The sequence below is a fragment of the Mytilus edulis genome, chromosome 1 (assembly GCF_963676685.1).
Source record: "Mytilus edulis chromosome 1, xbMytEdul2.2, whole genome shotgun sequence".
NCBI lineage: Eukaryota > Metazoa > Mollusca > Bivalvia > Mytilida > Mytilidae > Mytilus > Mytilus edulis.
The window spans coordinates 111,861,299-111,888,479 of NC_092344.1; the positions used below are offsets into that span (position 1 = coordinate 111,861,299).

General features: G+C 30.6%; 1 protein-coding gene across 1 annotated transcript; it reads right to left on the bottom strand.

The window, feature by feature from the left end:
- Nucleotides 1–801: 801 nt before the first annotated feature.
- Nucleotides 802–27,163, bottom strand: LOC139518458 (hippocampus abundant transcript 1 protein-like). Its single transcript, XM_071309993.1, has 13 exons — nt 26,984–27,163; nt 22,140–22,235; nt 21,798–21,860; nt 20,320–20,447; nt 19,672–19,786; nt 17,018–17,236; nt 15,366–15,479; nt 12,595–12,666; nt 12,014–12,126; nt 11,263–11,360; nt 7,817–7,971; nt 5,760–5,913; nt 802–4,923 (listed from the first exon to the last, which is right to left on the bottom strand). The coding sequence occupies exons 1-13, from the start codon at nt 27,053–27,055 to the stop codon at nt 4,871–4,873; spliced, it is 1,452 nt and encodes a 483-aa protein (XP_071166094.1). The 5' UTR covers nt 27,056–27,163; the 3' UTR covers nt 802–4,870.
- Between the last annotated feature and the right edge of the window lie 18 nt (nt 27,164–27,181).

The window sequence follows — 27,181 nt, forward strand, 5'->3', positions numbered from 1 at the left end:
TTTTTTTGCCCCTAATCTCCTTTGAGGCCCTTATTCCCCCTTTTTAGCCCCTAATTCCAAAAAATTTTGAGCCATTACCCCCCCCCCCCCCCACACACACAGTCATTACTAACTATCTGTTCATTGTATGGAAACTCATTGTATAATTTATGAGAGATTCATACACTTAAACACAAGTTATTGTTTGAAAACTACAAAAATGCTTATTTGGGGCATCCTTTTTGGCCCCTAATTCCTAAACTATAGGAACCATAACCCCCAAAATCAATCCCAACCTTCCTTTAGTGGTATTAAACCTTTTGGTAAAAATTTATAGAGATCCATTCACTAAATCTAAATTTATTGTCTGGAAACTAAATGTGTCTTCGGACAACAGACGACGACGACATGATACCATTATATGATGCAAAAATTTGTGTATAAAGTGCAAGTGTTAGTTAAAATTGCACACAATTAGTTCAAAGTATACTTGCTATCTGTCATTTTTGTTGTGCTTTTGTTTTTCGTTTTATTCATTCCAATGTGTGAAATACATACTTTCTATTGTTCTATTTTATCTTTGAAGGGATCCCCCTTACAATGAAAATGTAAAATTAGTATTGTGGATCGTGTCTCAAAAACTAATCTTTTGGTTTATGCTGCAGGAAAATGTGCGTCGTTGCTCATTTCTAAATTATTATGAAATCATTCTACTTTTTGTAGATTTGAACAAATAGATTTAATATGCCTGAATAGCTGTGAACTATTATTGCACAATAAAAAAAAATACATCTGAAATTTATTTGAAATAAGACAAAATTATTTAATCAGTAAAATTTATTTAAGAACTGGATGCCATTATACATACAGAGAAACAGTAAACAATTATGCTGATGAGTACAAATGAATGAAACTTATGATACAAATTAGAAAGACAGTTTTAATCTATGCTAATTTCATTGTCATCACCATAAAAACATATATATGTAGTAAGTTTCTTGTATCATCAGACAATTCTGAAAATATGTGTTATACAAAACGTATCTTGGAAAAGTTGCAAATATTAAATATCTTATTATAATACCTAAAACATATTAAAATAAAACAGATAGTTCTTCATTTTTACAATAAACTTTTCAGCAAGTGTTAAGATATGACCCTTGAAAAATTATATGCAATGTCTGTTCACTTTTGTACTCCTGACAAAACGAAATGTCAGGAAGACAAAGATTGTATACTTTCATTTGCTTGATTGCTGAGAACATTCATTAAATATTCTTGTTAAATCATTTTTTTTTTGTAATAGGTCTGAATGAGTAATAAAAAGCTAACTATCTAACAATACCTAAACCAGAGACATGTACACGTCTCTGCCTAAACTATATATAAAATGCCAGATAATTATCACAGTGCAGCATCAAACATTCACAATGTTAAACAATTAAAACCTTACATTATGATACTAGCTCAAAGAAATATGAATAAATCTTACTTTTCAATGAACTTAGAAACCTGATGACCCCTTACCTGCATGTACATTTCTTTAATTAAATAAAAACTTAATTTCAAAAATTTATATTTCACAAATATATTAAATGAATTTATAATTCATAAATAAGGCAGACATAAGCACCTAACAGTATTTTAACCTACAATACATAAACATATATAATACTACAGAATAAAACTTGGCACAAGTGTAATCTAACAAGTCTTATGTGAAGTTATATATCATGTGGTGTGCTATGAAGATACTCAATATAATATATACTGTGGAATTGTGGATTCATTATTATTCTTGGGATATTAATTTTTATGGATTTCATTTGTACATGTGAAATTAAATATTCAATGAATGACTAACTTTATATAGTTTGTATGCAGACTTTGGCAAAACCATGAAATTAAATATACACGAATATGCAAGTTTCCATTAATCCACAAAAATTGGTACCCACGAAAATAACTGAATCCACAAAATATCTTTTGAATACATTTCATGTATTTATTAAATTATTAGCCACCATTCCAATCACAAGTTAATTAAACCCTTTGGATAACATATAAACTTCATTTCAATTTCTCTTTCAAGAAAAAGCTTTCTCTGCATTTTTTTTTAAAAGAAAAGTGCTTTTTTACACCAAATATATATATATCAGTCTACTAATATGACATTTTCTTTCCTTTTTTGTGTAGACTTACTCCCCAATGACATTACATAAAGCTTTTACAAAGTTTTGAAGTGTTCAATTGACTAACCAAACCTGTGACATATCAATCATTGCGTGGAGATTTATTTAAATTCTGAAATGGCAAATTGTTTTTTTTCTGAGTTTAGTTCACACAGCTACAGTAGTGATTGGACTAGATACATCAGTGAGAGAGAGAGATGGTATTTCTGCATGTTTGCTTTGACTTATTGGACACAATACAATTTGTTAAATCATGACAAGTATCAACATCCCAGACAGTGTGGATGTAATTTGTCCTATAATGTATTTTTTAAGTGGCTAAAAGCTTGTAATTTAACAACAAAGTAAGAATTTTCGTGACTAATTACAGAAGTGGCTGAGTAAATTGAAAATTTCTATATCTGTAATAACTACACTATTTTACAAATTGTTCCAAACTCTCTCATACTTTTTTTTTTATCAGAATAATGTGTTATGAATTGAAAATAAAGATCTATCGAGGCATGGCGCCAAAAGATTTAGAGGCATGGGTATCTATTTACTTAAAAGTTTTGTTTTCTACGAGGTATCAAACTCATTTTAAAAATAAGTTTGATTAAAGGATCAATAGACAATTGTCAAGTCAGGATCATTATCAAAGGTTGTTTAAAATAAGATTTCTTAATATTTTTGTCTTTTATGAGTTTTGGTGTGATTTCTGATTTTTTATAGTCTCAGTTAAGTTAATTTGCCACTTTGCTATCATCTAGGCAATTTAGAGCTTGACATGTGGCCTTGACAGGATTTTATGTCTTGTTGGGTTGCTGTTTCTATGAAAACATTTATGGAAATCAGGAATTTGTCAAAGAGACAACAACCTGACAGAAGAGCAGACAGTCAAAGGCCACCAATGGGTATTCAACATAGTGAGAAAGATTTTCTATTTACTTCAAGTAGTTATGATTTCAAGTGACGTCATTTATTACCCAGATTAGCAGTTTGATAAAAGCCTTAAGTGATAAAGATAGCATGACTCCATACAGACAGGTTTGGTACAGCCTTAACAACAATAAGTGATAAAGGTAGCATGAACCCATACAGACAGGTTTGGTACAGCCTTTGCAACCATCACTGGTATTGTAACATCACCAAAGGATGAAACAGCATGATAGCCATTAATTGAATCAAACTTAAAATCTACTAAGTGTATTTTTAAGACATTTAATAAAATACTTTTGAGGAAGAAAATGCATGAGTATTTGATAAATTACATATGACATTCAGATGACGACTGTGTTGACATCAACAGATAGGAAAATGATATTAAAGCTACAGAAACAGATGAAACAGAAATGTGGAGAATGATATGAGTTTACAAATTCTGACTAAAAATATTCATATGCGTATTCTCAGATACATAAACCAATGTTTTTAAAAGGAATAATATGCATTTAAAACCTGATGATTTTGATTGAAATAGAACTGTTTTTTTCAACCAGTCTGTTTCTTCTATATTGGTTATTATCTTAAAGATTTCTGATGACAATAACAATTCTACAAGTCAAACATAAGCAGCATTATTTCAAAGAAACTTATTTTAAAACTTTAAATATAAATCTAATAATGTTTCATACATTCAAATTTACAATTTCAGTGCAAATAGTTTGCTTTCCTTGAAATCAATTTCTGACTTATGAAAATAATTTGAAATAAATGGAGACGATATACAGACTTACAAGGGTATCACTTTAGGTCCCCTATGTAGTAAGGACATAAAAAATAATGAATTGTGTTTGCATCTCATGTATGGAGGTTTAAAAGGATTTTTTTTTAAAGAGAACTTGTTATGAAAGGCCTTAGAGTTTTGAAATACAATTAAACCTTCACCAATGAAACTGAGTGAAAGATATGTGTTTCAATTACTAAATCAAAATGAAGTTGCTATTTATAATGAATTAAGTTTCTACTGTAAAGAAAACAAGAGATTTTCATGTAATTCTTCATTTATATATTTTCCTAAGAGGTAGAAAGATGAACACAGAACAATACAACAAATCTGATATACACACCACAATCAAGCCAGGTATAACATGCACTAATGAAAAATCATGTGTACCTGTCCTAGGTCAAATGAAAAAAAATATGAAAAAAATATCAGCAAATGTTATTAAGGTCATTTTGATTTTTAATTACAATATTTAATAAAAAAATTATCTTAATCAACAGCAGAAACGTTTTCGATTTCAAAAAACATACTTGTTGATAATATGAAATGTTAAAATCAAGCATTAATGATAAGAAGCTTTAAATATAATTGTCATATTTATAATGCATGTATCACTATGCAGTTAAGCAACAGTCTATCATTTAAAGCATTTAACAATGCAACCTTTACTTTTGTCCAGTAAAGCTTTATGTGTGAAGACTTATCACTTTTTTACACATCATCTTTTTCTGTGTAATGTTTTAAAGCATTCAGTTCACATATTACAAACAATGAGAGCTATAGCTGGTATGATTGTCATAAAATCAACAAATTTACAAAAATACATCATTATAATGAAGTGATCATTGGTCTCTTTATATTGAACAATGTAGGGATGATCAGAAGCAGCTTCTTGCTACTAAAATCACTAATGTCAAGGATGAATCATTTTGAAGTTCACTGAAGCATCACAACATATATTCCACTTGATCGCATACAAGGATTTGGGTCACTGCTATAAATTATTGTCATTTAGTAATAGGGGTTCAGCTTCTATCTTTACATCACCTGAAAAACACAATTTAATCATTCATCATAGGCTTATATCTTTATACTAAATCTGTTGGATGTGTACGGGTTGATACTTTAGTCCTGAAAACATAATTTTTTAATAGTTGTTGTTGGCTATGACCTAGTTTTCACTAATTGTGAGTATTCATAGGTCAGTACCTTGTGTGTTTAGGTCATTTGTTTTTCTGTTGCCTCATATCAGTCAAGTCATTTCCAACAGATTTCAACAGTTTGTTTTCTTATGTTGTGCTGTAACACAAGTCCCAGATTATGGGGAAGGTTGAGCCTTCACAAACAAATTTATCCTTTCACATTCTATATTTCCGTCCTAAATTCCTTACTTCCTCATTCATCAGAAAAGTTTTAAATAATAGTATTGACCATTTGAAGGTATTCAAAGGAAAAGTGTTCATACTATAAAATTTTTTAATTTGTGTATGTATATACTATTTGGATTGTTGAGCAATAAATTGGGATATTATTTTTATTGTGTATGTATATACTATTTGGATTGTTGAGCAATGAATACAATTGGGATATTATTTTATTGTATACTATTTGGATTGTTGAGCAATGAATACAATTATTATTTTATTGTGATATCAGCAAATGCTACATAAAAAACTGATATCAAAATTTCAAATCGGATTTTTTTATTTTTGAGAAACTTTTATCTGTTATCTAAAAAAATATAAAGTATTTTCTTCAAATTAAATGGAGGATCACCAGGCTTTAAATGTTTGTCCTTACATACACTTATATAAAAGGTATTCCAACAACTCCAGAGTTTATCATTTTATTTTTTTTCTAAAGCAAACATATTGTCCCCTTACCTGAACCATTGTTGAAAGACTCATTTAGTTTTGCAGACTTTTTCCTGCCTGCAATGGATGATGAATGTGGATCTTCTGGAATAAAAATGGCCACAAGAAAGGCCATTATAACTAATATTGCACCAAAGGCAAATGGGGGTCCTGGAACCATCTCCTACAAAAAACAATAGTTCAATATGTTACTCTAGCAAAATACAGTATTAACTATTTAAAAAAATAAATTATAAATTAGTAACAAAAAATAACTATAGTATAAGACTTCTCATAAAAGAAATTTATAACTGAAAAGTTGGAACATACAGGAGATCACAAGGGAGTTTAAAAAACATCTCCCCCAGTTATCTAGATATCAATTAAAAAAAAAACCACACTATCAGATTAAAAAATCTTCTGTTCTGAAAGTTGATTGTAAACCCTATAAAAATTCATGCATATGAAAAACCTATGCTGTATATCTCTTCTACTAAAGGATGAGATATTCATTGAGCTGCATCTCTTTTGAAACTATACAAAGTATGAAATATTTGAGATCTGACGTATAAATGTAGTGTTTTGCAGTTCCTAAATTTGTCTTTAAAACAATCTTTTTTCGACAAGATTTCCATTTCCACTTTTGAAATAAAGTTTTTCCCCCCACTCTAGAAAATTCTAGAATCCTTGATGTCAAAAAAAATCAAACTAGGTACACAGTTGTATAGACATATCAACTTGAGTTTTACAATTGTTTAGTCTTCAAATTATACCCATCTAGACCCTTTGATATTCTTCAATTAGGTCTTTCCACTATTGCTTTTCTTCTGATTATTATTATTTTTCAATTTTTTTTCTTTTCTTCCACCTAATGTTTTTCCTTCTCTGTTTTTTTGTTTCACAAGATGTCACTTAGATATTTGGAATATGATATAGAAAAGTTTATACGCTTTTGAAACCAACTCTGCTTAACCGAATACTTTCCCATATAAGAGTTATCTCCCCGAACACTGTTTTTCTTGTTATCTCTACGGCTTCGCAACTGTAAAAGAAACTGACAAATCTATTTTTCCAAATTGCTCGTTATATCTTCAGGATGTTCGGTTTTATTTTGACCGAAGCCGTATAGAGATTCCATATGAGTGTTATTTCCCCTTTTGTATTTGAAATGTATTCTTAACTGGAAAACCATAAGTGATAGAGGCCTAGGGTCTTTTAATTTGAGGTCCTTGGTCAAAAATATGTAAAATGAGGTCATGGTCAAAGGTCAAGGTCATGTTCAAAATTTTATTTTGGCCTGTTATTTCTTATTTTCAGAAATCTTATAAGATATTGACAAAATATTTTCATACAATTGTCAGTTGAGACATGTAGTAACACGTAAATTTTAGTTGAAATGGTACGTAGACGTTTGAGGCGAGTTTTCCCCCCTTTTATACCTAATAATAGTTGTATGGTTATATAACTCATTAACAGTATAAGGTAGAGGCCTAGAGTCTTTTGATTTGAAGTGCTTGTTTAATGACCTGGAAATTGAGGTCAAGGTCATAGGTCAATTGAACGTTCTAGATTTTGACCTTTGCTTCAAATTCATAACTATACAAGATAAAGCCATTAGACTTTGTGTTTTAAGGTAACAAACCAAATTACTTTGAAAAACCGGAAGTGACCTTTTTAAACCGGAAGTAGCTTTTGATTGTTCTTATTTCATTGAAAAAATGTAGATACCATATATTTTTGAAATCAGCTAAGAATTAACTTTCATTTGACGCTGGGAATGACATTTTAAACCAAATTTTAATATTTTCATATCAAAATAAATCGTTACAAGTGGAAAGACCTTCGGTTTTTAATTACAAATGTTATTATTGTTATCTCCCTTTGCATTGACCCAGTTTTACAAAAATTATAGACTGGCAGGAAATTTCAATTTCCCTTGAACAGTGTATCAATGGTCTTTCCTAAACACCAACAACGGTCATTTCAATCATAAGAATATTTCATATATACAATATACTTATAAAATTCATTTGAACTAAAATTAAGTACAGATAAAGATAAAAGAAGCCTTGTTATTTTTGACTTACCCTAAAAGCATCATGAACATGAGATGTATTTGCTGATTTAGTGCCATTCTCTTCATTTAAATCTACTCCAAACAAATAGAAAATACATCCAAACACTGCTGGACCAAGTCCATTACATAACCCTCTAATTCCAGTTATAAGTCCTTGTGCTGCACCTACAAACAAATCAATACATCTGGTCAATATTACTGTATTCAACTCTTCTGTGAAAACTTATAATCATATCATCTGTTAAACCAGATGCTCCACAGGGCGCAGCTTTATACGACCGCAGAGGTTGAACCCTGAACGGTTGGGGCAAGTATAGATACAACTTTCAAGCTGGATTCAGCTCTAAATTTGGACTGTGATTAAATAGTTGACATAGCATAGGTTTCTGACACAGAATGAATGTGGTCTAATGAACTTAAAATGTTTGTTTTGCCTTTGAGCAATTCACTATGCTGTTGAATATTAATCCTCTCAAAAAAATTGAAGAAATAGCAATAACTACTCAATTAAATACATCATAAAATATTAAAATGTAAAAAAAGTGCTTTTTATCACTGAATGGTAAAGATTGTTTTAATTTATCAGTTGGTAGTAAAAGGGAATATACATTGTATATTGTATAAAACAATGATTTAAGTTGATTCAACTTCTGTTCTGGACAAAGAAAGATAACTCCAATCAATTGAAAATTTCTTGCTATTGCACAATATTGTGCAATTAGATATTTCTTGCTATTGCGCAATACTGTGCAATTGAAAATATTTGCTATTGCACAATACTGTGCAATTGAAGATTTCTTGTTATTGCTCAATACTGTGTAATTAAAAATTTCTTGCTATTGCACAATACTGTGCAATTGAAGATTTCTTGTTATTGCTGAATACTCTGCAATTGAAAATTTCTTGCTATTGCACAATACTTAATATAATAATTTTGGATCCTGATTTGGACCAACTTAAAAACTGGGCCCATAATAAAAAATCTAAGTACATTTTTAGATTCAGCATATCAAAGAACCCCAAGGATTCAATTTTTGTTAAAATCAAACAAAGTTTAATTTTGGACCCTTTGGACCCCTTATTCCTAAACTGTTGGGACCAAAAATTGAGAATCTACATACACAGTTAGATTCAGCATATCAAAGAACCCCAATTATTCATTTTTTTATGAAATCAAATAAAGTTCAATTTTGGACCCTTTGGGCCCCTTATTCCTAAACTGTTGGGACCGAAACTCCCAAAATCAATCCCAACCTTCCTTTTATGGTCATAAACCTTGTGTTCAAATTTTATAGATTTCTATTTACTTATACTAAAGTTATGGTGCAAAAACCAATTTGAAAACGGGACCAAAAATTAAGAATCTACATACACAGTTAGATTCAGCATATCAAAGAACCCCAATTATTCAATTTTTGATGAAATCAAACAAAGTTTAATTTTGGACCCTTTGGGCCCCTTATTCCTAAACTGTTGGGACCAAAACTCCCAAAATCAATCCCAACCTTCCTTTTATGGTCATAAACCTTGTGTTCAAATTTCATAGATTTCTATTTACTTATACTAAAGTTATGGTGCAAAAACCAAGAAAAATGCTTATTTGGGCCCCTTTTTGGCCCCTAATTCCTAAACTGTTCGGACCTCAACTCCCAAAATCCATCCCAACCTTCCTTTTGTGTTCATTAACCTTGTGTTTAAATTTCATTGATTTCTATTTACTTATACTAAAGTTATTGTGTGAAAACCAAGAATAATGCTTATTTGGGCCCTTTTTTGGCCCCTAATTCCTAAACTGTTGGAACCAAAACTCCCAAAATCAATTCGGACCTTCCTTTTGTGATCATAAACCTTGTGTCAAAATTTCATAAATTTCTATTTACTTAAACTAAAGTTATAGTGCGAAAACCAAGAAAATGCTTATTTGGGCCCTAATTCCTAAAATGTTGGGATCAAAACTCCCAAAACCAACCCCAACCTTCCTTTTGTGGTCATAAACCTTGTGTTAAAATTTCATAGATTTCTATTCACTTTTACTAAAGTTAGAGTGCGAAAACTTAAAGTATTCGGACAACGACGACGCAGGACGACGACGCCAACGTGATAGCAATATACGACGAAAACTTAAAATGTTTGCGGTCGTATAAAAAGTCATACTAAAGCATGGAAATTAATAATTATTATCATGAAATATTTAGAACAACAATTTCCTAGATAAATTTAAAGTATGAGGATATTTTTGGTGGATACATATGCACTGAAGAAGTCACTTAAACAGGACAATCTCACCAAAAATGATGTCAACAGTTACTTAACGTAAAAGAACCCAAGAGAAGCTATGAATTCATAACTCTATCCCAACCAACTGTACAGATATGACAAAGTCCAAACTTTGAAATTGGAAACCCATATAAGCAAATTGAAGTCCATATTTTGATATGGGAAACCCAAAAGATCATTGGGATAAAATAAATCAGAATAGAATGTGCCCAATATCATTAGGTACTACTACTATGAAATTTCCTTTGCAATCCTTTCAGTGTATGCAGTGGGGATTGAATGTACCTTAAAAAATAATCTGTCACAGCAAATTTCTCATTTTTCACACTATGGGAAAAAAATTCTTTTGTTTGCTTTCTTTTTCAATACGTCTTTTTGAACTATTTTACTTGCGTAAAAGTTTTTATTTTGATGTAACCTTATTTTTCTCAAGAAACACAAGTTTAAGTTTAGGCATATAGATACAAACATCAGATGAAGGGAAGGGAAGTTGGATGTGCCTCTATGATTTGGTTTGAAATAATATGATGAACATGTTTAAAATGTATGCACGTCTCTAGAAATGCTTCTTTGGGTGGTATATCTATAATCAATAGTACATTCCCTGTGTACAATGTATCTTTTTAGGAAAAGCCACTAGTATTTTTTAATACATTTCACACCCATATCTATTGATCTTGTTTAGCCATGAGGTTAAACTTTATATTATTGTTTTACCAAATGAACTACAAATGCACTTCTAATAAACAGAAAATACACATTTTTCATGTAAAAACTTAATGTCAATAAAACATGATATCTGTTCAGACAAAAGATAAACTTGACTGAAAACTTGGACTTAATAATTTGATAACAACACTACAATATATTTCAGATATACTTCTCTCCCAAGTGTACCATAAACCTTTCTTACTGTCTCAGAATTTGAGAAAAAAATAAGAAATTATTGGATTTTACAGATAAACTTTTAGCTATATCTGTAATACATTAAGAACAAAAAGCATTCCGACAGTCTGTCAAAGATAAGACTTTTAACATGCCATATTCAATCATTTCTTACATAATATCTATTTCTTTGATTTGTATAATGAGCTCTAAGGGCAAATAAGGTGTCAAGTTTGGTCGACTTCAAACTCTATCAGACACACCATATGATGGTAACTTTTCTAATTATCTTACCCTGTTGGTCAGGAGCAGCATGTTCTGATGCAAACGCACTGATGGCCGGATAAGTTACACTGGACATAGCAGCAATACAACCAGCCATCCAGATTATCCTACAAATAAATCATTTTATTGAGATAAGAAATTGATTATACAATAGTACGTCATTAAGATGATGTATTAATACATGCAATATTACACAAGAGGATTAAAGGTTGAAATATTATGCAAGAGGACTATAGATCATCTTAAAAACGTCATATAACTGCAATGCAATTAAAAGATCTAAAGTAGAAAAATAAAATAAATCAAGATTTAAACTTGATTTTTTTCAGGTTGCTTTGGTTATATTGTTTTAGTAGATATAATTTCAATTGTGATATGTTACTGTTTTTTGTACTATAACATGATAGAAATGCTCGATTATCTTGATAACATTTTCTCCATGACATAAATAAAAATATACTGCTGATCATAATTAACTGTCTTATTAAAAATAAACTGTTGACACAGAAATATGAGAAATTGAATCAATTAGATTTCAACACCAATTGGATGGAGAGTTGTCTCATTGGCACTCATACCACATCTTTGCATATATTGTTACATGTACAGAATTATCTATTTTTTCTGTCTTTAAATTTTTTACACAATATTTCCTTATTTATAGAAAAATAATATATTTCTTATATAATCAAATTTTTTCTATTACATCTGAACCTCAATGTTATTTTGTTCAACCAATAAGAAGATTAATAACACTTACCATGTTTGTGAGCCAAAACCATAACAGATTAACTGTGATATTTCAAACACCAAACCAAACATGATAGAAGCTTTATGGCCTAAATATCTCATTAAAAATGTCAATATTAATGTCTGAAAGAAAAATGAAACTGTCAGCTCAAATTTATCAACAATGAAATGAGACATAAAACTGTCTAGAAATCTTATATGTAATCTCTTTATTTCCATTCTTATCAAAAGAAGCCATTAAAATTGTTTGACATTCAATTTACATCAATATTTTAACTGATTTATCTATCCATCATTTAATAAATTTAAAACTTCTTGAAATTTGTTTTATTGATCATGCAAAAATGTCAATTTACTCATCAATGCCAAACTGATCAGACTAATTTGACCTATCCAGAATAGAAACGTATTCTTAAAAATAAATCTTTTTTATTAGATTAATATGGTTATTCAACTCCCAATCTTAAATCTTTAATTTATCGTTTAACTACAAAATATTTTCCACTGAGCATTTAGCAACCAGACCCGTAATAAATCTTTCATAAAATAAAGGTAGTAAAATATGAATTAATTAATGACAATATAGCTTACTTGAGCAATAACAGATAAAACACCAACTAAAGCAATGTATGATGCAACTTCTTCCGCAGAAAAATTCATTACCTGAAAAATGAAGAAAAAAATATATTCTACCATTTCATAGAGATGTTACATATAACAATGAATCATAAGTTATTAAGACTTTAGGGGTGCACAAATTCAGGAAACATCAAACGCCTAGTTACAACTACAGAAATCTGTTACAGCGCATTCCATTGAGTGTGTAGCCAACAGTAGTATCTTTGGTTGGCTTGCTTGTTAGCTGAACCGTGAAGTCATTGCTAGGTTAGGTAAACTTCCCTACTTTAAGAATAGATAGACTAGTCCGATAGAAAACCAATCTGTCTGTTGGACTATGCTACTTCTAAAGGAGGGTAGTATACCTGACCTAATAAAGACTTCATGGTAACAAACAAGCTAACCAAAGATATTCCCTTTGGCTACACACTCAATGGAATCCGCTGTAATACAATTATTAATCATCAGGTAGAATCTTATAGTTCATGTGATGGGCTTACCTTCAGTAAGTAAATATATAATGATTGGTAGATACTGGATATCAATCAAAGTGCTTTAAAGCACTGAATGGTAAAGATTGCTTAAATTTATCAGCGGGAAGAAAAATTAAATAATGCATTGTATAAAGCATATGTTGCAGTTGATTCAACTACAATCATGGACAAAGGAAGATAACTCCAATCTTAAAGATGATTTTAACAATAAAAGTATTGATACTCTTAGATTAGATATTAGATTCCTGCACCTTGCACAAATTATGTAATGTTTGTGACAAATACCATCAATTTGTTACATGAATTACTGATCATATATTTCATTGGTAAACTCCTGGAAAAGTTCATAAATAGGATTTATAAAATGTTTTGATCAATGCATTATACCATAAAAAGTAGTGATGATCCTTAGAAGGTATAGATATCAAGTCAGTAACATAGGGTTTTGATTGCATTTCTTTACCCGAAAAAGAAAAAAAAAGTCTAGTTGCAAATGGAACAGACAACTGTAGAAGATAATTATAAAAAGTCAGTTTCTTGAAATAAAAAAATAATAACTAGACACAATAGTATTGAGGATAGAAAATCCTGTCAAAAATCCATTCAAATCATCCAAATTATGCATGGGAGTTGCTAAAGGACAAACAAAGAGATATCCCCTTACTAAACACACATTGTTTAATGAAGAAAACTTATTAAAAAGCTATCATTTTACGTTAAATTATGTTTTTGTTATATTTGTTATAATTTGGACCCATTTTTTGTTCAATTTTTATTCATTCTTTTAAAGCATATTTTTAGTACAAAGGGAGGCTACTAAATTAGGAGATAACTGTATTGTATTTTAAGCTTGGCCTTCGTAAAACATAGATTTTACTGTGGCAAATTGAGTTTACCTAGAGACGCAGAGCAGAGATAGGGAAACAGATATTTGCGACAGTAAAATCAAGTTTTACGATGGCCAAGCTTAAAATACAATACAGTTATCTCCATTCTAATGCAACATATTAAAATAAATGTCATTTAATAAATTTTTTGGCTTAAAAATGGCATAAATGAAAAAGTCTGTGAAACTGTTGCATCGTCTTTAGCATCTAAACAATGTGACGTCATATGTATGTTCTGGATGTCAAACATGAATTCTAAACATATTTTTACTTTTCGTACGCTTCAAAATGGTTTTAATATAGACATTAAGAAGATTTTGAGGCTCAAAATGTGACTATCTTGTTTATTTTTTGAGAAATTACATACCCCAAAAAAATCAGAAGTCAAAATGTTGGCTTTCTTAGTTATGGACTGGTAGAACGTGGAATCTAAACCCTCAAAATATTTGTCAATGTCCAATGAAAATTATCGTTACAAACTAATTACATTAGAATGAAATTTTTAACAAAAGATTTTGTTTATTTGGTTGCTATTTCCCTTCAGTTTTTTTTTTAAGTTGCTCGCATCATAAACAGACTAGGATTATTTTTTATCTTTAATTTACACTATTAATGAACATTGAAAAAGATAATCAAGATATAATTATAGTGTAGAAATTAGAGAGTTATTAAAGAAGATGCAAAATGGATACTAAAACAAGAATCTTATTTTTTCCTGAATATGCTCCATTACTTCCTGTTCTTTCCCAAAATTAAGATTAAATTGTGTGCAATTCTTTCCACCATATACAAATCAAAAAACATTTGAAGTATCTGAAGCATAGTTTGTATTTAATGTTGTGGATAGTATGAATTGATAGACCTTTATTTACAAACTTCAATGTATCAAATTTAATTAAGATCAAGATTAAAATTAAAATTGCATTTTTTAGTCAAGCATATAGTAAAAATTGATATATGTTGCAAAGCTGCCTGCACAAGTTAAATAAAAATACAAACAGTTTTTACTACTTTGCAATATGTATGTAGTCCAGGTTAAAAGAGCAAGGTTAAGGTCATCATAAAACCAGCTAACCTCCATGTTCATAAATAAAATTGTTCCTGCTATATAGGTGTTTGATTTATTTGTTTCTAGTCTATTGTATTCTTGTAGACAATTGGTTTTTACATGAACTTAAGTGTTGTTGTGTAGTTCATTTGGCCTCTTGACTTAAATATTTGTTTCAAATGTCATGGAAATATGTGCAACTTCAACAATTCTTTCCTGGGATCACTTTTTATGGAAAATTGTTCACAAAGCATTAGACAACTTTACTAAATATATAACATCATATAATGAATAAGAAAATGATTTAATACTTACTAATCGTAAATAAACAAAAAATGATGAGTATTCCCCTGCTTCTGGTAAATATGATAAAAATACTGTACAACATAATAATAATATTAACTTGTCTGCACCTATTCTCTTTAATGCCTGAAATAAACAAATTATTATTCTTTAAAAGTCAACAAAACAGAAAGAATAGTTTAAAAAACCTTTTTTAATTCAAAATCTAACATACAATTTTATTTCATTCTGATCCATGTAAAAATGTAAAATCTTTATTAGTATTGTCAATAAAAATAAAAGTTAATAGAATTTTTGTGATTTATTGCTTACACGTTAAATACTCCATGATTGAATAATTTTTTATCTTTAAAAATGCATAACATAAAGGTATTCCTATCATGGTAATACACTGTCAACTTCTTCAAAATCAAATTTATAGTGTATTTGGCCTTATTAACAATTTATTTAGCCAGTTAGATGTATTAATAAAATTGAGAATGGAAATGGGGAATGTGTCAAAGAGACAACAACCCGCCCAAATAAAAAACAACAGCAGAGGGTCACCAACAGGTCTTCAATGAAGCGAGAAATTCCTGCACCCGGAGGCGTTCTTCAGCTGGCCCCTAAACAAATATATACTAGTCCAGTGATAATGAACGCCATACTAATTTCCAAATTGTACACAAGAAACTAAAATTAAAATAATACAAGACTAACAAAGGCCAGAGGCTCCTGACTTGGGACAGGCGCAAAAATGCGGCGGGGTTAAACATGTTTGTGAGATCTCAACCCTCCCCCTATACCTCTAACCAATGTAGTAAAGTAAACGCATAACAATACACACATTAAAATTCAGTTCAAGAGAAATCCGAGTCTGATGTCAGAAGATGTAACCAAAGAAAATCAACAAAATGACAATAATACATAAATAACAACAGACTACTAGCAGTTAACTGACATGCCAGCTCCAGACTTCAACTAAACTGACTGAAAGATTAAGATTTCATCATATGAACATCAGGCACAATCCTTCCCGTTAGGGGTTTAGTATCATACCATCATAACATATATGAGAAGAACATAACCCGTGTCATGCCAACAACTGTTTTTAGAATTAGAATAAATGTGTTTAGTTCCGATGCAAAGACCTTATCAGTGACTCAATATTAACGCCAAAATATGCAATCTTTAATGACTTGACAACAGTATCGTAATTATATCCCTTCTTAATAAGTCTATTCAAAGGTTTTGTAAGTTTCTGAGGTGAATACTGACACCTTTGTTACCATAAAAAATTGGATGTGAAATACCTGAACGTATTAGAAGTCTGCATGTTGAGCTATATTTACGAATGATGTCTTTATACCGATGATAAAATTTAGTAAATGTTTTGACTAGTTTGTGATATCGAAAACCCTGGTGTAATAATTTTTCAGTAATACATAAATTTCTCTCGTTAAAATCTAAAACATTGTCTATAAAGGTAGTATAGCAACAAGGAATAATTTTCATTACCTGTGACATTTTTAAATCATATAATTTCTTTTATCTTTCCTTAATAAGGATCTTGTGACAGAGATATAATTGAACAAGTTTAAAATGTCAACTTCTTGAGTAAAACCTAAAAAGGTCCATTTGCACAAAATCTAATCATACAATTTGTTTTATAAATTTTGACTTACACCAAATGGATCAGCCTGCTCCCATGAGATCTGAGAACCATAACTAACTGGTCTAATCTTCTCTGGTAAAGATTCTGGTACAAACAATAATATAAACAATACATCTAATACGGCAACAGCTGTGGCTAGCCATACAACTAAATTATCACTATAGGCATTCTCTAGGTAAGCTCCTAATGCTGGACTGGTTACTAAACTGGCAGCAAATGTAGCTGATACCTGTAATACAAATCACATGACATAGTTCAGTTAAGAAATTTTCTTGTATATGACACTAACTTCTTTGCAAATAAATAAAATGGGGAATGTGTCTAATGGGACACATGCTTCAACATAAGGTTATAAAGGGACATAACTCAAAGAAAGGTACAAGTGACGCTACCCAAATTCCTACTTTATCTGAGATTTGAGGTAATAAGCATTGTGTATACAAGTTTCATAACATTTGGTTGGAGCAGAATAAAAATTAAAAAAAATCAGCAATTTTTGCACTTGTAAAGGGGTTTGACTTTAGAAAGATAAAAGTGATGCCACCAAAATTCAAACTTGATCTGAGTTTTGTGGTAATAATCATTGTGTATAAGTTTCATAACATTTGGTTGAGGCAAACTAATGTTAGAGAACAATCAAAGAGCAGATTGCTCTGAGGGATACAATTGCCATTGTTTTATTGACACATGTATGCATGTAGCTGGATAATATTATTTTCAAAACTAATTCAAATGACAAACAGACATGTAAAATAGTTACAAAATAGCCAAACCCGGATAAAAATGTATGAACAATGTAATTAGGTCTATTGTGTTTTATTTTTGTACTATCAATACCAAGTTTACTTTCCACAGCAGTCACTGACTGACTCAGAGTGAGAGATGTCAGAGAAGGTATTTTATTTCACTCATTGGTTATTATATTTTATTAAGTGTCTGTTAGCGATGCGCCGACATATAGTCATCAATGTGCTGATGGATCTTCAATTTCTTGGTCACTACACTTTTAATGACAAGTTTCCTGTTAATTGTCTGATAAATATACCCTTAGGTCTCAGACAAAAAAAACAGCTGACACTGGAGATTTGTCAAAGAATTAAGCCAGATGGTCCGAGACCACAATTATTTCGTAGTGCATTTCTTTTAGAACATAAATGAAAATAAAAAAAATCCCACCTGCGCTTTCTCAAAGAAACTTTTACAGTGTGTTGTACTACTTTTGGGACAAATTATATCAAAATTATAGAAAACTTCATCGCCTCTAACTCAAAATATGGACAATTTTATGTTTAGGGCGTCTTGAAATCTTTTGACAGCTGAAAGTGCTAATTTTAAACCTTTTTCAGCTGGACCAAATCACTACTTTCCTTTAAAATTCTGGACCCAAATTTTTTTACAGTGTAATTTCACCCCCCCTTCTTGCAATTTGAGGCATTAAACATGGAGAAATAAATTTGGAGGGGGTATAAAAATTAATGGCAAGTAACCCACTGTCAACACTAGGGACTATATTTGTAAACAACGAAAATCAAGGGACGACAATGGTGGTCTCGGACCAGATAATTACATTAAATTGCCTTTTATATTTGTTTAATTATAGCTATATTATTCTCTACTGATTTCAGATCTGTATATGTTAAAAAGCAAAAGAGAATATATGTAGATAATTTGAATACAGTTTTATCTCAAGTCTTAAGTTTTATTTTTTGGTATATTGAAAACTAATATAATATTAAAGACACTCTGTGTTAAAATTTAAGGGAAATGATGTATAGACTGATCTCCCCTGCATAACAGATCAAAAGACTTAAATGGCTGGTTGGCTGGCATAAAATGAAATGTTTCTTAATGATGGAGAAAAGGTGATAAAGAACATTCAAAGATTAATTTTTGATTATTCAATTGACATGTAAAATCTCTAAATGGGAGAAAAAGAGGGAGGTTGTCAACAATTCTATAAAGGGAGGAGTACAATTTAAATAAGTGTGTAAATTTCTGTAAAGGTTTAAGGATCTGCATCTAAACTAAAGGTGGTTAAAAGAATCAGTTACATCTTTTTAAACTTCTGATGAAAAATCACTACTGTGGATTCATAATCATTTGTGGCATACTGTGGATTCATTTTTATTCGATGGATACCACTTTTCGTGGCTTGCGTGGGTACATATGAACCACAAAATTAAATGTACAACAAATTATGAAATTTTCAATAGGCCTGTACGCAGACTTCGGCAAAACCACAAAACCAAATATCCATGAACAGGCAAGTTTTCCTTAATCCATCAAAATTGGTACCATTTTTCATGGATTTCATAGGTAAAGGTGAACCCCAAATTTAAAAGTTCAACATAGAACAAATTTTCTTAGGATGGTGTGAAGACTTCAGCAAATCCATGAAGTCTTTCAAGATACACATTCTATGGAAGGATAATATAAAAAAATATTGCTGAAAAGTTACTCAACCTCAATCTTTGAGAAAATCCTCAAATCATTTTTGTGAACAGCTTCAATAAGTGAACAATTTTTTTTTTGAGAAGTTTCAGGGATATAAAATTAAAACTGAAGGAGTTGGCTGACTAGCATTAACAAATTCATAAATTATTATTCTTTTTAATAATATTTTTATTTAATCGCTTCAAGACCTAATTGTATTTTATGACCTACCAGTCCGTATGCTTGACCTCTCTCCTCATCTGATGTGATATCTGCCACATATGCAAATACAACACTAAATGTTACAGAGAATAAGCCTGACAAAGACAACATAGTGAAATACCACCTAAAACATAAAACAAAATAGCATTACTAAATCTGCAAAAGGTCATGACTGTTTGTAAAGAATTTTATTTCAATTTTCTAGTTGTGTAACTTGCCAAATTATTTTTTAAACAGATCCAGAAAAAATACTTTGTGCATATTTATTTAAAAAAACATTAAAATTACTTTTTTTACTTTTAAATTTCTTTTTTTTTAAAATTAGATTTCATCTACTCATCTTTCTGCATGTTCACCATTTGCTATACACACAAAAAACAGTATGTCATATTTCTTAGGTTAAAAGTTTAAAAGTATCATATAACTGATGTTTTGAGTTATCAAAAGTACATAATAGAAAAAAACAGATTAATTCAACTGTCACACCTGATATAAGATCACTGTTGACTATATGGTCATATAATCCCTTATCTAATCTTTTTTTCATATGCTTTTTATTGCAATTTTTTGACTTATTGATACTTACATGTACATGGGACTAATAGAGATCAGTGGTATAGGGAGACACGTAAATGTTTTGAACTTATTGATACTTACATGGGACTAATAGAGATCAGTGGTATAGGGAGACACGTAAATGTCACTGTTAACAGAAGAAATATCTTCCTTCCCCAAACGTCAGATAAAGCACCAATTAATGGAGCACTTAAAAATGACAACATTCCCTGAAAATAAAAACAATTTTACCAATTAGATTCATTCAACATATGTACAAGAAGTATGCATAAATCTTCACCTTGGGTTTTATATTTAATATAAGCATAAATTGTAGTACTCAGTCCGTTTGAAATAAGCAAGGGCCCACTCGCCAACGGCCCCTAAAATTTGGTGTGTGCTACTAAAATTTCTTGTATAGAACTATATTGGCTACCAAAATTTAAGCTGTGGGCTAACATGTCAAAATTTTAACTTCAACCACTGAATAAACATCTAAACAAACTTGTATTATATTAATTAAACTTTTAATGCATACTGTTTGGACCTTTACATATATACATATAAATATCAAGTTAGTTTGGGGCCTATATTAATATATTGTTTGTTTCCCCAATCCCGACACTGCCAAGCCAGATGTGGGAAGGTAGGTAGGGAAATAATTTTATTTTTTCCATAAAGGTTGAACAATGTATATTGGTCGATCCTGCAAGCCTGAAAATCAGAAATGAATAAAATATTATTTGACAGAGTTTTGACAATAAAATATTATGAGTCGCTGTTTTTGGAGGGTGGGTCTGGATTGGGGAAACAAACAATATTTTATTTTAGGCCTTGTCAGACCTTCAAGGCTTCATGCATTCGTACAGCCGTTATTAAGGTAAAAATAGGTGGTAAATCTGAACATCCAATAAATTACATGCTACTTTTGTGATAAGCAAACAAAGTGTATCTGACATGTCACACAAATATCAAGTTACTATATAATGGTTACATTCAATTTATAAATGATGCCATTTAAATAACAATAAACATGAAGCAATTGTCAGCATAACAATAGATACATTTAGTTATAAAACAAAGATCATCATCTTCAAGTTTTCATTGGTTCATTTAGTTCCCTTCAAAGGCACATTTACATAATTTCTAAATTTGCAGATTGACAAAATTTATTATCCAGTATATGATTCACCCACTAAAGCCAACTGGATACGCAGTTGTGCTAAGTGAAAGTTGTCACAAAGTGTGACAAGGTGTCTTAGTAATATAAAAGAGATTGTACATGTAATTAAACCTATAAATCCTTTAAATGTCAGTAAGACGACTCTGTTTTTTGTATTCAATCGCTAGTATTGTATAGATTTCATACACCATGTATCCTTTCTTTTCCAAATGAGTGTTTTCTAGTGATATAGGAAGATGTGGTGTGAGTGCCAATGAGACAACTCTCCATCCAAATAACAATTTATAAAAGTAACTTGCTATAGTGAGTCAAACAATCATCTGGAATTTAAAATAAGGAATCACCAAGATACATTAAAACTACTACATATATTTCAAGTTATTACAATTTTACCAACCTTTACACCTTGTATTAATCCATTCAACAGGAACGTATGGTTAGGAAATGTCTGATTTAATACCTGTCAAAAAAAAACATAATTAAAGCAATATCAACTTCTTACATTAATAATGTACAATAAATTTACTATATCACATCAAAAATATATAAAGTTATCATTTGTGTCACAGTGGTAACAAATTAAAACAAGTTTTATTTAACCTCCAAGAAAATATGATTTTTGGTGATCAGGAGGTGGTATATGCTGGTACATATATCATCAGTATTATTATTACATGTACCATTGAGTAGGAAATATAATTCTTTTAAAATATAACACAACTATAAGTTATTAACTTACCATAATGATAGGAGATGTCAACAATCCCCAGGCAAAAAATTCTAAAAATATGATTATCAGCGCATGGTAGACACTTGGAGAACCAAAACCAGAGTTCTGTTAAAAAATAGAAAAAAATCATGGTAAAAATGGTGATAAACTTCTACATTGTATTTCATTTGAACCATTATTTATTATTCCAATGTATGAAAACATTGATAGCTGGAAAAAGATATTTGATTGGTTGAGACTATTCTACACTGAACAAAACATTCTTATCCTTTCTCAACATTATCTCATGTAATGTGACCGTAGGGGTTTCGTCATCTTTTATGTTGATTGACATATTCCTTCATTGTAGGTGGTACTTTTCAATATATTTAATTAACATCTTAATTAAAAATTCCTTCATTAAGGCATTACCTATCAATAGCATAAGAGGGTAAAAGTACCGGGTACCGCCTCCTAATGATTGGCCTGTCTACGACCGTAAATGATTTTTTATAAAGTTTTTTTTTTTTCATCATGTACACAGCAACTGTGTTCCAAATATCCATCTGAAGCTTATTTCAGGTGTAATGTATAATAAAACATGTCATAGAACAAATTATATAAACTAGTTATGTCATGTAATTCAAAAATCATGGGAAGGCCAAATAAAAAAGTATGTGTGGTTCCAGTTACATCTGAAAAAAAGTTAGAATAGGTACAAATGTAGGTAGGGATTTTTTTTTATTTTATGTTTTTTTTTTACATTAAGTACATTACTTCACAGAATATTTTTTAAAAGACAAAAAGTTCTAGAGGAGAAGACTTTGTAAAAGATGCCGAATGCCAAGTGATGAGAAAAGCTTACATGGCCATTTGGGAGCTGAAAATGTTAAGTAACAGTAACAAGCAACAGATTGTGATTTTATGTCAACATATTTCATGAGGCAGAAATAAAGGCACAAAAACACATTAAGATCATTAGTAAACCAGGATTCACATTAAGAACACCTGTACCTTACCAAATAACACTGTTATAATCTGAATAACACTTGTAATGACCGAATTACACTTCAAATTTTAATATTAGCACATATAAGGGACTTTCAAACTGATTATTCAATAATAGTATATTATAAAGGTTTTTATAACTTCAAAATGATATATAATAAGCAGATAAGTTCATAAAGATCGTTATAAATATAGTGTTTACATCCAACATGGCGACCAAGGATAACGCATATATACAAATGTACCATGTGACATGTCGCCATGTTGGATGTACACACTTATTGACACTAAATTTATAACGATCTTTAAGAACTTACCTGCTTGTGTAACGGTTTATTCCTTCCTCTGTGATATATTATCCAGGGGATAATTTGTCACAGTAATTTTTTTCCAGATATGGTATTTCTCAGGTAGATATTTTCCAGAGGAGTGAAAATCATTCTGAGTTATGCGGATAGTATGTACCAGTTTATATTTTCTGTTCCATATTTCACAAAACCTTGTGAAATAGAGTCCCATTGACTACAATGTAAATTACTCGCAATCAATATATACCTGACCAAAATTATAAATGTTTCACGAAAGGTAGAACAAATTTGCATAATTTATAAATCAAAGGGAGGTAATTATGAGTAATCTATATTTTAAAGATATTAATATATTCCTGAATCTATTTCATAGTGAAATTTTTCCTTGAATCTTATTTATTATATTCATTTATATAAAAAGATGATTCAAAACATGATTTAATAAGACAGATAATATTTCACAGGTACAATGTAAACACTATCCAGCTGTTGAAATTGTTTTTGTTCCCCAGACCCTTGCTTTTTATAATTTACATAAATGGTATTGCAGAAACACTTTTTTCTCAATGCAGACTTTTTGCAGATGACATGTCTTTCAGCTATGCAAATTCAGTAGCGGATCCAGGGAAGGGTTCTTTTTGGGACGATAAATGCATTTGAATGGGGACATATGGCTGGACCCTAGCCCCCCCCCCCCCCCCCTTATCCTTTGACATTATAAAGTTTTCCATGTTTTATCATAAAATCTTTCACTTTGTTTCATACTTTTCTTTTTGAGTTGTCACTTGCTCCAGTGCAGTATTCTTGTGTATTTATATAGTTAAAGATATCATCATACTCAGATTCTGCCATTACTGTTTCCTGTTTATGTAACAGTTTATTTCTTCCTCTGTGATATTTTATCCTGAGGATAATTTGTCACGGTAATTTTTTTCCAGGCATGGTATTTCACAGGTAGATTTTTTCCAAAGGAGTGTTATGCGGATAGTATGTACCGGTATATAATATTTGCCGTACTATATTTTCCTCCGGATAAAAATATAACAACAACTACAATGACATTTTTTCCTCCGGATCAAATTTCACCCGGATATAATTTTGCTTTACATTTACACTAGTAATGCAACTGTATTTTTACCTTTACTTTTTATATTTGTACTGAGATCTAAAAACAACTCACTTTAACCTGTATTTCGCTTACCTTATTTTATATATATTAATCATCAGGTATCTCCATGGATGAAAATTGAACAATGGAGGAACTTTCACCATTACAAACCGTGTCTATGCTGTACAGTGTAGCGCGATCGGAAGTATTTTATCCCTCCATACAAGGAATGGTGAACATGCTAATTCATTGCTTATTTAAATTATATTTATTTGAATTTTCATAATAGAATTAGAAGTATCAATATTTTCATTTATTGCCGTTTTTAACCATTCAAATGCCAAGTCTTCATGCATGGTCCCCCTTAGTCGAGAATGACCAAAAGCTGTCATGAAGGTCCCCATGTAGATTTCTTGTATTTTTGGTGATTGTTATGGGGGTTAAAAATCATATGATGTGGAGCTTATTTTTCATGGACACTGTCAAATTCAGAACCCATTACCGGTATGGCTGATTTGCAGCAACAACAAAACGATTCGTACGGGTTATGTAAAAGGTTAAAGAGATTTGTAAAGCATACGTTGACAAATGAAAAGGTTTTTAATGACTTTATCTGGCAAATTGATGCTGTGCAACATGCATCTTTCGAGTCTGAATAGAAACCGGAAACGCGGATGTATCAATTTGATTGTAATATACGAAATGAATTCAGAATTACGATACGATATTTTTTTACAGGAAATATTTAAGTTTTTTACTTTTAACTTTTAAAGTTATTCTAAATTATCGTTACAGCAGTACTCGAGTTATTTGCGATGAAATAATATTTACTGTTTTGGGTCTTATTTTGTACATGTACTTCTTGAAAAAGGGGGATGCTGATTACGTAAGTCAAAATAAAGCATGTGTTCGACTTGTTAAACTGTTTTCTTTGTAACTGGATTATTAATTTATTTATTTAATCTAAAATATCATAATCATTTGCTGAAACTTAGTTGATTAATTCGACAAATGGATCGTCTATCCTCAAATAGTATTCTCCTGTCTGGTTTGTTGATCTACCTGTACAAGCTCAGGTACAAGTGATTAGCGATCTTAATCCGGATATCCCCCAGGCGTTAGAACTGTATTGGATTATAACATAAAAAGCCTAAGGGTTATGCAATTACATGCATTTGATTATAATTGATAAAAAAAATGGTGTCGGGCTACAAAAAACGATGAAGTTTTGAACGATGGCGGAAGACAATTTACGATGGCGCAAGACAATTTAACGATGGCGCGAGTCATTTGACGATGGCGCAAGACATTTAAACGATGGCGGGGCGCCATCGTTAAACAGGCCATGGAGATCCCTGAATCATGATATTATTTCACATTTTTAAAAGATCTTTGAAATACTTCTGGTTTTCTTTTATGTGTTTCATGATAATTGTCTTTTTAAAAGAATGGTTTTTTTCGAATATTTAAGGATATTATTTTCAATGATAATCTGATAATTATTACCAATTTTAAAACTTTTTTTTACCAATTTAGCTTAAATTCAAATACACTATTATTATTTCATAGTATTTGTATAGATTAAGGTTTTTTAATTAACTATTCAATATCTTGTTTAACTGCCAAGATGGAATTTCATGGCAAAGGGAAAAATGTCATGGCAAAATTTTTTCCTCCCAATAAAAAACTACTGTGACATTTTTTCCACTGGATCAAATTTCACCCAGATATAATTTTGCTTTACACTTGCTGTTAATCATTTTTAAGTTATCAAATACAATTATAATATAATATTATGTATATTCAACGTTTAAAAGTCACCAATATGTGCTAATATGAAAATTTCAAGCGTTATTTGGTCATTACAAGTGTTATTCAGATAATAACGGTGTTATTCGGTCATTTGTGTTACCCCTAAGAACACTTCTTCAGTTTCCAGATGAGCAAGGTTGTTAGATTTATAAAGCTGGGCCATTTGAAGATCTAACGAGCACTGAATCCAGTTCCTACCCCTGAACAAGATGAAACAAACTACTATTAATAGATAAGTGGTGGTGTTTATGTTTTGACCTATGGTCGGTCAATTTTACCTTTAAAAAATTAATATCTAGCAAGTCCTGATAACCAATCCTGCACCTAAACTAATTTTCAAAGTACTACATGAGAAATTATCAGGAGAAATGGTGCGCCGTATGAGGAATCTACTGTACAAGATAAGGATAAGGATAAAAATAATATGATCACTAGCTTCAACAAATTTGAATGTATCATAGCCTATTGACAACATGGGCAAGTAAGAATAGCAAACAAACACTCTAGGATTATTTCCTACGAGACAAAGTTACTAATTGTTGTGTAGGTACTGACTAGAAACCTGACAAAATGTTATGTCAAATTACGAGATGGCGTGACAACTGACAAAACAACTTTGAATAATTCGTATTATTTACCGCCCCATTCTCTTTTAAGTGATGTTTCCGGGGAGCCCATGTTATCTTTCCTACTGTTCTTTTCTTTGCCATGATTTAGGTATAATATTCACAATTCTTTTTGTTCATTTTTTAGAAAAGTAAAAGCTGTCGTCTCTCTAAAAATCGACCTTCACCTTCGAATGACTAATGCACTGGAACAAAATCGGTTCTTTTCCC

Coding starts and splice junctions, on each gene's coding strand:
- LOC139518458 (XM_071309993.1), bottom strand. CDS start 27,055: ATGGCAAAGAAAAGAACAGTAGGAAAGATAACATGGGCTCCCCGGAAA. Junction 22,236..26,983: donor ACTTAAAAGAGAATGGGGCG/GTAAATAATACG, acceptor ATTTTTTAACAG/AACTCTGGTTTTGGTTCTCC. Junction 21,861..22,139: donor TGACATCTCCTATCATTATG/GTAAGTTAATAA, acceptor TTTTTTTGACAG/GTATTAAATCAGACATTTCC.